We start from the raw sequence: 12,146 nt of genomic DNA, 5'->3' as shown, positions 1-12,146 counted from the left end.
TGAAACTTGGTACGATTAGACAGTTCAAGGCCAAACTGTGTACGGGCAGTTGGGCAGAAAAGTTCTACTAACGGATGTTCCAAAAAATCAAATAAAGAGCCATTTGGACTTTTTATAAACATATTTTCTCTTACATAAAAAAGTAGATTTTTCCTTGTTGTAACCTATTTTAGAATTCGTTTTGTTGGAAAGAAAAATAAAATATTGATTTATTGGTTGTGAAGTTTAACAGTTAAATTACTTCAAAATTAAATAATTTACCTTGATTAATCCCACTGACTTCAGTAAATGGTCTTAGATTCTGGCACCTCCTGTTCAAGGAAAGGGTAGATTTGAGACACAACCAGCAAAACTCAGCAGTATCACAAAGTAAGAGTGAACCCTCACAACAAGGTATGTAATATCATTCTTTCTAAACTCTCTAAGGATGTTCTTTTGTATTTTTCATAACATATATTTGCTTTTACATCTCAAGATCAGCCAATTTCTTAATTTTTCTATATTTTTAGATTTTCTTTTTCTCTCTGAAAGGCTAGAGTGAGACTTGACAAATATGAAGTGGTGATAAGTAAGCCGTCTGCCTCTTTTCTGAAGATACACTCGTAACCAGAAGAGTAAAAGATACCATGGCAACCTGATGAACTTCAGGTCTGCAAGAATCTGCACAGATTCCTCATACCATGTAACCCTTGGAAAAATGACCAAAGAACTTACTGCACTGAATGAGGGATTTGTGCTTCACACAAATACAGAGACAAATGTGTTCCCTTTAAATGTCTTATTGAAGTGGGCCTGTCTTGCCATGAGCACAATCGTTAATGACCTCCATCCGTGTACCATTGATCTTCCTGGAAAAGTTCCTTTTAAAGCAAATGAAGCAGATCTAGTGGTACTTAAAATCTGGCATCCTGCAGAGAGTAGAAACAACTCCTCAACAGCCAGTGCCCCAATGCTAACAGTAATTTGCCTTCCTGTCAAACAACTGCTCGAAGGTACAGCAATAGGTGTGATGGTTCTTTCCACCAGTATTTGGGAACATGACAATGGGTTTTGCTGTGAGTGGATTTAGGTGGTAAGTAACAATTTGCAAAAACAAAGTCTGTTTGCTGGAATACGGCTACGGGTATCCGCTGGAGAACCAAAGGATGGGGCCAGGCAGGATGAGACCTTCACACCCACAACCCGGGGAGGAGGAGAGGAGTTACCAAGGTGTTATATTAACAATTTAAGAGCCAGAACCTGGTAGAAACTTCTACCACACAAAGTAACGAATGTAGAAAAGCTAAATTAAATATTACAGTATATGGTCAAAGGTTTTTATGTTGTATTTCACAGCTCAAGTCTGTTAGTTCAGAAACTATGGTGATCTCAATTACATGGCTAAGTAGAAGTATTCCTCATTTCTTAAAATACTCAATGCTTAGAAGTGCCTCAGTATTTCAGGTCATTTTGGAAGGAAACAAAGTTTGAAAGTATTGTGCTCTTTCATCATGTACCTTTTGCTATCTTTGTATTGTGGAGGAAATAGAACAAGGTTAATTGAATAAATGAGAGATAGGGAGGGAGGCTCACTTATAATTAGACAGTCTCAGAAAATCATAATTAAGCAGCAAAATACATTATTTCCTCATGAGCACAAAGCAGTTCCAATCTCCTGGGTAAGTCTGTGGTTTCACTCTGGAAATAATTTAACCGATACTATAGAGCAATTCAAAATCAGTTATAACAACAGCCTTGGCTGAACTAAGGATGCCTTGCTTAGCCATTGGAAATCATTGTGCTAAAACTATCTGTATCTCTAAATACAGCATCTCTTGGTCAACGTGCAACAACTTTGTGCTGTACATTTCATCTGAGACAATTCTATGTTGGGTGCTAAAGGTTTTCCTGTGCAAAGTTGCAGCAAGAGAAAAGCAAAAGTAATCACATGTTGAACTTCATGAAACAACTCCAAAGCTGATAAATTCTGATAATTAAAAATGCAGATTTGAACATACATCTTATCACAAAGTGTGTAAGAAACATCAGTATGATGCACTTCTTAGCAGTGCTAGGCTAACGGTTGGACTTGATCTTAAATGCCTTTCCCAATCTAAATGATTCTATGAAATCCTAAATATAATTGTGGAGTCATGGTTAGTGCTCGTTTGATTCCAAAGGACAGGCTTTCTGCTGACAGATAGCAGTGGTTTTGGCTCCTTTTCAGACCTCTCATGTTTTAGACTCTGAACAATTAACATACTATAAATGCAAAGATTATGATATCTGTGAGATTCTTTGTTTCATAAAAAAATCAGTATAGAGGAATTTAGCCAATTCTATGATGGCACTGTCCGAACAGAGGAGGGAAGCTAAATATTATGGGCAGTTATTAGTCCAAATTATGTTCACTTATTCCTTTGAGTCTTATCTTGTTGAAATGAAAGTATGTAGGGGGACAGATCAGTGATCATTGATGATTTGTTGATGTGAATTTAAACTGTTTCTTAAGGAGTTCTGGATTTGTCAAAAACATACCGTGTTCCACATTGTAGAGCTTTTTCTCCCTTAACTGTTGAAGATTATTTAGAAGACACAAGCCTCTTTTTTTCTTTCGTTGGCATCATCAGCTAGAGCTAGTAAACTTTTGGGTAAATGGAAATATTAAGGAAGAACTTATTTCACAAAAAAATTTTTTAAAAAATCTATTCTCTTATCAGTTATGCTGTGAGTGTCAGCAGCTTTGAAAGAAAAGCAAGTTCCGTCTTGAATTCTTGATGTTGATCGGCTGTTCAAAATCTGTCCTGTATGAATTAGACCACTCGATTCGTGAAATTAATTTTTCATTTTCTGCCTTCAGACTACTTTAGGTTTGCTGCTAGCCCCATGAAAAACAGAATGAGTCTTGCATTCTGGAATTGCTATCAGTATGCTATAAGAATGTAACCACCAAAATATTTTAAAACTTGCTGTATGCTGGTTAGATTTTTATGGTTGTTTCAGTGTTTTTACAGATTATTTGGCTCATATCTTCAAACTCACTCGCCTTCTGCTACTGCTGTGCACCTGGATTATACTTAGATTATAAAAAATTGGTGATGCATGGAAACAGTTTTATAGCTTCGAGGTTTTCAAAAATGCATAGTCTGCATTATTCCTTGAAATTAAGTGCTGTTTGTGCACTCTAAAATGTTTTTTTAATTATATGATTTTGTCCTTTGACTGTGGGTGAGAACTTAAAATTATTGTCAAATATATAACATTTTATTATGTCAGTTTCCTAAAAGTTCATAGTCACTATTCTGAGTTGTTATTTTGCTTTTCGGTTTTTTTAACAACCATAGCCTTTAAAAGGCTACAGACCTTCATGAATATCATATTTCCTGGTTTCGTAGCAGATTTATTTCCGACTTCTACTGATCAGTTCTATCTACCAGCTCTGGAGTGTGCAAGTTAGTTCAGCTGCCATTTGGTGACCCCAGATTCATGTTTCCTGCATATGTTTTATGACTCTGCGAACATGTTTTGTTTGTTTGTTTGTTTGTTTGGTGTTGTTTTTTTGGGGGTGGGTGGGTTGGTTGGTTGGTTGGTTGGTTGGGGCCTCACCAGCTCACTTTTCTGTTACCGGTGCTCATGTTTCAGCCCAGAGGCCGAGATTAGAGCAAGCCCGCACTGTTTTATCCGCTGTTGGGGATCAGAAGTTGCCTTAAGCTGAATGTACAGTTACTATCTGTATAGGGGATGTGTGTAGTCTTAATTTGTTTTTAAAAGTTTCTTTTATTAATGTGTTGATACAATGTATCTTTAAAATACCAAAGATTAAAATACACCTAGGTTTGCCATTTGAAATTCTATTTCGAATTACCCGTGCCTGTCTGTACGGTTATACCTGTCACGTTATTAACAGTTTAGTTTTAGAAATATACTTGAAGTTATTTTCTGAATCAATTATCTGGGCTGTTCTCCATGAAGAGACTTCTATCTTAACTGTTTACTCCTGTTTTTATAGATGGCTATACCACAGATGACATTGAATTTTACTGGCGTGGGGGTGATAATGCAGTCACAGGAGTGACAAAGATTGAACTGCCACAGTTCTCCATTGTAGACTACAAGCTTATCACCAAGAATGTTGTTTTCTCTACAGGTTTGTGAAGGGGAAGCTAAAAGGGGAACTCACTGGGAAGAGCTTTAGAAATGGGGTAATTCTCAACGTGCAGTTCAGGATCTGAGCAAAAATTTTAGAAACAGCAATGAATTAGATCAGCAACAGTTTTTATGACAGCTTTCACAGTGTATATGACATCATTCATTAACATCTGAAGAGGATATAGTAGTCTGTCATGTTTAGGCTCAATCAAATAAGCTGTATTATGTCTTCCTATGAAAACTAATTAAGCCACTTACACCCCTCAGAGCCCCAAACCCAACAAGAAGCAACCCAGCCTGTAGGAAACTTAGGAACCTTTCTCTCGCTATTTCTAGATGTTACTTGTGCCAAGCTGTGGATGTTTTAAACTAATTATTTTGCCTTTGCTGCAAAACCTTTAAAATCCTTGTTCCACAGTGTGCGAGCCAATGCAGGCAGGTCACAAGAAATAACCAGAGGCCACGAGTGCAATTGCAAAGAGCGAATTTATTTTAGTTTTACCTCGCTACCGGGGGATCTCCGGAACAGCACCTGAGCTCCCGTGCAGAGGTGACACAAGTGGAGACGCAGGTGCTGCAGAATTCAGCCCTGGTAGAAGATCCCTGGGCTTGCTGCATTCGCCTGTATTTCAAGGTTGGAAGCCCGCGCAGCCTCCTGGCGCGCTCTGCTCTTTCTCACTACAAAGCAGGAATCTCAGGCATAATGATAAGGTGCCGTAGAGTTTCTCACAGGCCCATGTTATCTAACACAGAGGTTCTACTTGTCAAGCACACAAGGTCAGTAAAACAGTTAGTGTGGTGTATGTGTTTTTTCCACACCCCCGCCGCAGTCGCTTGAGCGTATTTCCCCTCGCCATTCTTCCACTATTCCCACACACACAGGATTTGCAGTTTGGCCTGTGCTAGCAAGCATATGACTTTCTGAAGGCTCAAAACATGCTTTGTGAGGAGGAGTAGAAAATAAAATAAGATTTAATCAAATTAAAAAAAAACCCAACCCAAACCAAACCCAAAGCAAAATCAAAACAAAAAGCCCCAACCAAACAAACCAAAACAAACCTGGTACATTTCAATTACATATTAATTCGTTCAAGAGAGACAAGTGTTGGGTCCAGCTATTACTATGTGATGTTCTCTACCTACTTGAGAAAGCTGTTATTGGTATTAAAAAAAAAAAATCTTCAAAGCTCGCTCACTACAAATGGACAGAAATAATCTTTGGAGGAATATAGAAGGATTGCACATCCCAGATTCTTCAAAACCAAGCAGAAATGGGACCTGAATAGTCATGTCTAGGTAGCTATTTCAGCAAGTCTTTCATGCACCAAAATATTTCTGGTGTCCCGTGACAAAGGGCAAGGGTTGCATTGCTTGGAGAGCAAGTTAGAGGAAGGGTTACACTGAAGTAGGTACATAGCTCAGCTTTCCAGGGAAGAAGCATTTCTATGTTTTGATGCTCGCAAATGTATTTTGGCTGTTGATTGTTGAATATTATGCTCACCAGGAGATGCACCAAGAGCATCCTTGTACCCTTAGAAAGAAAAGATTATTTAATCCCAATTCTTGCTAGAAATTCTGCAGCTGATTACACGGGATCTTTCAACATTGTGTGTACTCTGTGTTGTGTGAAACAATAAAACCAAAATGACAGGAAAATGTTTTCTGGCTTTATACAAGTAAATTATGGCCATACCAAATATTCTCTTTTAGGTGCCTACCCAAGGCTGTCTCTCAGCTTTAAACTTAAGAGAAACATTGGTTACTTCATTCTGCAGACCTACATGCCTTCTATTCTGATCACTATCCTGTCCTGGGTTTCCTTCTGGATTAATTATGACGCTTCAGCTGCAAGAGTTGCTTTAGGTAGGCGTTTTTACACATCTCCTGCAGTGTGCATTAGCTGAATGCTTTTTCTTGCTTCTGGCGTAGTGGATCGTGCATGATTTGAAAAATAAATCTGCTAGATCTTTTTATGTCTGGCTTGTTAAGCTTTGTATTATTTGAATCAGCATTGAAATAATGACAATTTAAATAAAAATGAAAGTGTTTCGTGTCTGAATTAGCTAACTGTATAATAATTGTAACCAGAATTAACCTAATTGTCTCAGCATTTTATGTTGCTGGTTTACTGCTTGTTTTTCTCCAAAGAGAATACATTTAGTTTGCTTTTGCCCATGGCTGTCCAGAATACAAATTCAGCACTGTGTTATGGATTATAAATGGCTTTTCCTTTCAGGTATGAACTAAAAGTTTTACTAGGGTTGTATAGCTAACTTCTTAAATTGACGGCTTTTTTCCTTACTCTTACCTTACATTCTAAAAGCAAAACCATTTCGTTAATTAATTTCTAGAGTACTTTTATATTTTATCACTAATCCCATGTGTATTTGTTTATACTGTGCCTCTTGTCAGAGGATCCAAGCATGTTACAAAAATGAGTATCTATTGCCAAATTTTGTATAAATCAGACCAATTCCTGCCAGTAAAACCCTCATGTAGCTAAAATAAGTAAATTGCCATAAAACATACAGTTAATAATTTGACATTTTAACTTTATAGAGTACTGAGTTTTACTGTGCCTTTCCATGTAGCATTTTCCCGTAGGAATTCAAGACAACAGCCATCCTGAAAATGCTGGAAAAAAGCAAGATAACAGTGACTCTAGGCTGGTAATTGATAACCGAGGCTTATTAGAGAAGGTTACAGTTTAGCTGGTTGAAAACGTACCAATAGAATCCAACTACTGTTTGTTCGATGGAACACTATTACAGGTGTAATCTTCTTTGCTGTACAAGAAATTAAAGACAAAGATAACAAATATAGATAGGGGTTGGGGGTGGGGTTTTTCTTCCTCCAGGAAAGAAAATCATCTAGAATTTTTTAGCTCTAACATTTGAATATTACGAGCTATTACGTTAGCAAATTAAAATTAATTCAATGAATAGACTCGTCAAATTTTTTTTCCAGGAATCACAACTGTGCTTACAATGACAACAATTAACACCCATCTTCGAGAGACTCTTCCCAAAATTCCATATGTGAAAGCCATTGACATGTACCTTATGGGATGTTTTGTCTTCGTTTTCATGGCTCTGCTGGAGTACGCGTTGGTCAACTACATCTTCTTTGGAAGGGGACCTCAACGTCAAAAGAAAGCGGCAGAAAAAGCCGCCAGTGCCAACAATGAGAAGTTGCGAATGGATGTCAATAAGGTAAATTGAAATGGGGATTTATTTTTAGCATTGGCCCAGGAAGGCAGACTTTCACTTCTGCCAGACAGAGCTTTAAAATGTAATTTCTCATAGAAAATGAGTGGAGTGGGATTATGATGATCTTGTTTTAGCTCTGCAGAGCAGTGTATTTAGCCACCTCAACAATGAATGCTGCCCCCTAGCCTGGAAAACTGAAAGAGGTTTTTCTAAAGCATGTGCTCACTTCAGCTTTACTGTGAGATGTTTTCTCAGTCAGGATGTACAGTTAAATATGTTTAATCTATTTCCAAAGGAACAAATCCAAAATGATGGCTGTAGCTGATATTCTAATAAGAGCTGTATGGAACATTGAAAAGAAAACCAAATTTAACCTACTTTCATAAATCTTTCAGATGACCTGGATAAGAAATATTTGCTGCCGAAGTTTTTTAAGCTTGAAAAGTTCACATATTTTCAACATATAATGGCCCAGGATACTGTTGACTAAATGAGAAACTGCTCAGAAATAAAACATCAACTTGCTATGCACTTAATTTTGAATCTAAAAATGGTCCTATGGGAATGGAGAGTTGAGGCAGAAAAAAAGATTTGCCAAGATACACACTTTCGGAAGAAGTATCCATTATGCTTAATGAAAATGGAGCACTTACCATAAAGCACTTGTCATTTTTCACTTTGACTATTTTGGATGGGTTTCACACAGTGGCAAATCTGGGCTGAATGCTAAAATGTACTCAGTGTGAAATCTTTAAACTTTCACACACATGCAAAATTGGAAAGCTAAATAAATTGTTTGGTTGTTTGGTTGGTTTTTTTTTTAATTTGTAATTCAGCATTATACTCCAAGGAGAAAAAAATCAAAATCAGAATTTAGAAAAACAAAACAACAGCAAAAAATCCCACAAAACCCCACGCCTAAATCAGGGGAAAAAAAAAAAAAGTGGAATAGAAACATAAGTTTCATACAGCTCTAGTGGTGGAATTTCTCATGTTTGTTCAGAACTTCTACACTACTGTAGTGTGCCTGTGTACAGAAAAACATATAGGTTGTAGTTTATAGTCTTTTAAGATTGATGATTATGTTTTTATGGCTCAGATCTCACCCATTCTTTTAAAAAAATTTGTGAGAAAAATTAATGAAGTTGAATGCATAATGGTGAGATTAATTTTGATGTTATGGTACCATAGATCACATTTTACCATTGTAAAGTTCACGAAGACTCTGTAAAATATTTTTCTTTCTATCGGTTGTTTTTCAACAATGTAAAAAAGTTGCAAGCTTTTATTTAATTTGTCAAGTTTATTTTTTAAAAATCAGTTTATCTTTAAACAATCAAAGCTGTTGATTAAGAAACCCTGTAGGTAACTTTGAGGCTAGATCTGTGTTTACCTGAAGTCTTTCCTCTAACACCAATGGAGATTTAAAGTCCACGGGTGTCAGAGTATCACCACTACCTGAAGTATATGTTTATATGCAGTTTCGCTTATGATGTTTTCTAGATACTTATTCAATGGAGCTTTCAGCCACGTAACAGAACAGCCAAAGTCTTGTGGCAAATTGCTAATCATGAACGAGAATCTGAAAGCACTAACCAGTGTACTAATCCAATCCAGTAAGCAGAGTAATTAATTCCCATAACTGTTGCAGAAATTCACCAGCCTACGGGATTAACACAAAGTAACCTGGGAAGAACTTTACTTATATTTTTTTATACCGAGCCTTTTGCTTAATATACCAGGCCTGTGTGGTTCACAGTCTACGGCAGTTCTTCTCTGCTATCCAGACACACTCTGATCTGATAATCAGGTTTGCAATCCCTTAAGCAATAGATAGAGAATCAAGTAGGAGAGGATCAGAAACGAGTAGTGATCAGAGAACATTGTCCTCCTGCCTATAGCCTGCTCCGGGGTGGGGGAAAGGAGCTCACAGCTGTTGTTGCTGTTTGACCGGCAGCAAGAAAACAGATTCATATTTAATGGACCTGAATATTTTATCTATGAAAGGGGCCCAAATATTATATAATTTCTTCATGTACAAAACCCAAAAATGAGTCTGAACTGCTGAATTTGATTCAAATGCAGGTTTCCACGAAAACCCAAGTATTTTAGAAATAGGACCAAACAAATACCGTCTACGTATTCTTTTGTGATATTACTAGATTCCTCTTGTATCACTACACGGAATACTATGAATTTATGTTTGTGACTTCAGATACTATGTGAGAAAAGATTAATGCCATAAGTAATAAACCTCATCACGTGAGGATGAAAACTTCTACACAGCTCTGTTATTGCATTCAGTATAGACACTATAAAAAAAAAAAAAAAAAAAAAGGCAGATTAATGGTTATTGGAACTGCTGCTTGTAGTGCAGCATCTTTGTCTACGTGTTACAGACCCGGAAATCTACACTAATTTTCTGCAGATTCCAACACCAATTTTTGTAACAGCCTCTTACAGCTTTTCTGAGCAACAAAAGGTGGTGAGAGGAGAAGTGCTGATTAGGTCCTTCCATCCCAACTACTTGCAAAATCAAAGTAGAAGTTAATACATGTGCCTTTTATGCTGTTGAATTCTCTGGTATGGAGAGATTCCAGGGCAGGTACAGACACTGGTAGTTTCTCTATTTGTGCTCAGTGTTATTCAGAAGGTACTAGAGAGCCTACAAAACCGTATGGATGCACAACAGAAGCTGTTCTTTCATGACTCTGGTATCTGCTGAATCCAGTGTAATCCCTTGCAGATTTGGTGACTCAGGAGGACAATGTCCTGGTTTTTTCCATTTGAGCAGACACCATCAGGCTCGCTGCAGATTTTCACCTGGGCTATTCCAGAAGAAACTGCGGTGAAATCTTTCATTGAATTACATATTGTATTCATGTCATATGCTCAATGAATGTGGTTGTTTTGCTTTTGTTTCATTTTTTTAGAATCATATAATAGTTTGGGTTGGAAGGCACCTTCAAAGCTCATCTAGTCCAACCCCCTGCAATGAGCAGGGACGTCTTCAACTAGAACATCCTGCTCAGAGCCCCGTCCAGCCTGGCCTTGAATGTCTCCATGGATGGGGCATCCACCACCTCTCTGGGCAACCTGGGCCAGTGTCTCACCACCCTCATAGTAAAAAATTTCTTCCTTATCTCGGTTTCAAAGATCGTTGGCTCTGTTTGGGGTAAGGGAAAAGTAGATAAGGGGTTGGGCCTCTATCTTGATTTGCTTCTTGCAACTCTAGGAAGATTCAGACTCTATTACAAGCAGATATGTTATCGCAGACTTGTTAAATCATATTGGACGTGCTCAATTTCCTTTGTAGTGATGTCAGGTTAAAATGGCTGCGTGTATGTTCCTTCCAGTCTTGGAGCTTTCCAAGCTACGTACAGCAGTTTATTCCTTTAGTCTAAGTCATCATCTTTTGCCTTTGTCAAGGCTAATTGTTCTCTCTGTAAATAGTCGTATTGTTGCTTACAGGTAAATCATTGGCTTTCTTCTTACTCTATACATTCTTCAGTTACAATTTCCTCACTTCTTTTTGCAAGCGTACAGCCTTATGTTATTTCTTCAGATTTCTTTATTATCTTTAAAGTTGTTTAATCTCTTCTGTTCTGAATGGCATAGTACTGCAAGTTTATATATAAGGATAGGTAAACTAAGAGTGTTGTATTTCTGCTTGAAGACCTAATATGTGTCATAAGCTATGGTATATATACCATGTATGCATATGGTATATATGCATTATCACGCAGTTTTATTCTGTGGACTTTTCTCTTTTAAATAGGAATGCTGATGGTCCTCAGCATCCTTCTGATCCTTTGTAGGCACATTTCATGCTATCTTTTCTTTAGGCTCAGGGTACTGATCTAATATATTGTCTGCGCTTCTTCCAGATGATTACCAGATATGTTAAAAAATAGGGCTAAATTCTAACCTCCGGCTTCACAATATCGTTCAGCTGACTGTCTTCCTTTGGATAATTGTACATATATCTGGGACATTGCATCTCTTCAGTTCTAAGATAGCGTCTCAAAGGCTTTACTGAAATCCATAACTTTCATCTTTTCTGTAATTATATAAAAATGATCTGGAAGGATTTGGTCTAGAAGCCTCTGTGAGACTTTTTTCTTCTAACTGTAATTTTGGTTTCTGTTTCCTTTTGGGATAGAAGGGGAAGGAGGGAGGGAAACAAGCTACTGTGATATAACCCTTCAAGTTTTCTCCTTTATGAAGACGACTCTGTGTAGAGCCTGGTACAACTGCAAAAAATTTCTGATGTAGATGCCCAGCCATTTTAATATACTTAATTTCTGTTATCGCAGTTCAAATAAGGAGCTGTTTGGTGCTTTCTCAGTACTGACTTATTCCCCTTAAGTTTCTTCCAGAATCCAGTAGTCAAGATGGTTTTGATTAATTTTTATTTTTTCTCTTACATTATTAAATCCAGTAATTTTACCTTGGATGTTTCCATCTTGGAACTGTGGCTTAGATGGGTGTGCTGATACTGATCACTGTGATGTGTCTGATTCATCTTCTAGTCTTTGTGTTGTTCAGGATTTGTAGTCTGATCATCTCCCAAGCTCTGTATTTTCAGCATATTTTCCTGTGTTACTAAATTCCCAGTCAACCTGCCGCTTATGTCTGTGTTGCGTCTTTTGGATTTATTGCTGTTTTTTCCACAGTTCATCTAACCTATTTGATCCAGAGTACTACATATGTTAATTGACTTCTCTGGAGGTGTAAATAAGGTGAAAATGCTTTTCAATATCAATGATATCTCTGTACTTGTTCTTCTGGATAGATCAGAAAACCTCC

The 12,146-nt window shown here is 37.3% G+C and overlaps 1 protein-coding gene across 4 annotated transcripts in view; it reads left to right on the top strand.

Annotated features, from left to right (window-relative positions):
• The window catches only part of GABRB2 (gamma-aminobutyric acid type A receptor subunit beta2), a 149,825-nt gene that overhangs the window by 125,293 nt on the left and 12,386 nt on the right, over positions 1-12,146 (top strand). For 3 of the 4 annotated variants that reach the window (XM_065643896.1, XM_065643895.1, XM_065643897.1), the window contains exons 6-8: positions 3,989-4,126; positions 5,839-5,991; positions 7,096-7,340. In XM_065643896.1, coding sequence (XP_065499968.1) covers positions 3,989-4,126; positions 5,839-5,991; positions 7,096-7,340 — 536 coding nt within the window. The remainder of the gene's footprint in view (positions 1-3,988; positions 4,127-5,838; positions 5,992-7,095; positions 7,341-12,146) is intronic. The other variant, XM_065643898.1, reaches the window with a different exon arrangement.

The sequence above is a fragment of the Caloenas nicobarica genome, chromosome 13, assembly GCF_036013445.1.
Source record: "Caloenas nicobarica isolate bCalNic1 chromosome 13, bCalNic1.hap1, whole genome shotgun sequence".
Taxonomy (NCBI): Eukaryota; Metazoa; Chordata; class Aves; order Columbiformes; family Columbidae; genus Caloenas; species Caloenas nicobarica.
This window is presented reverse-complemented; position numbering and strand designations above follow the sequence as displayed.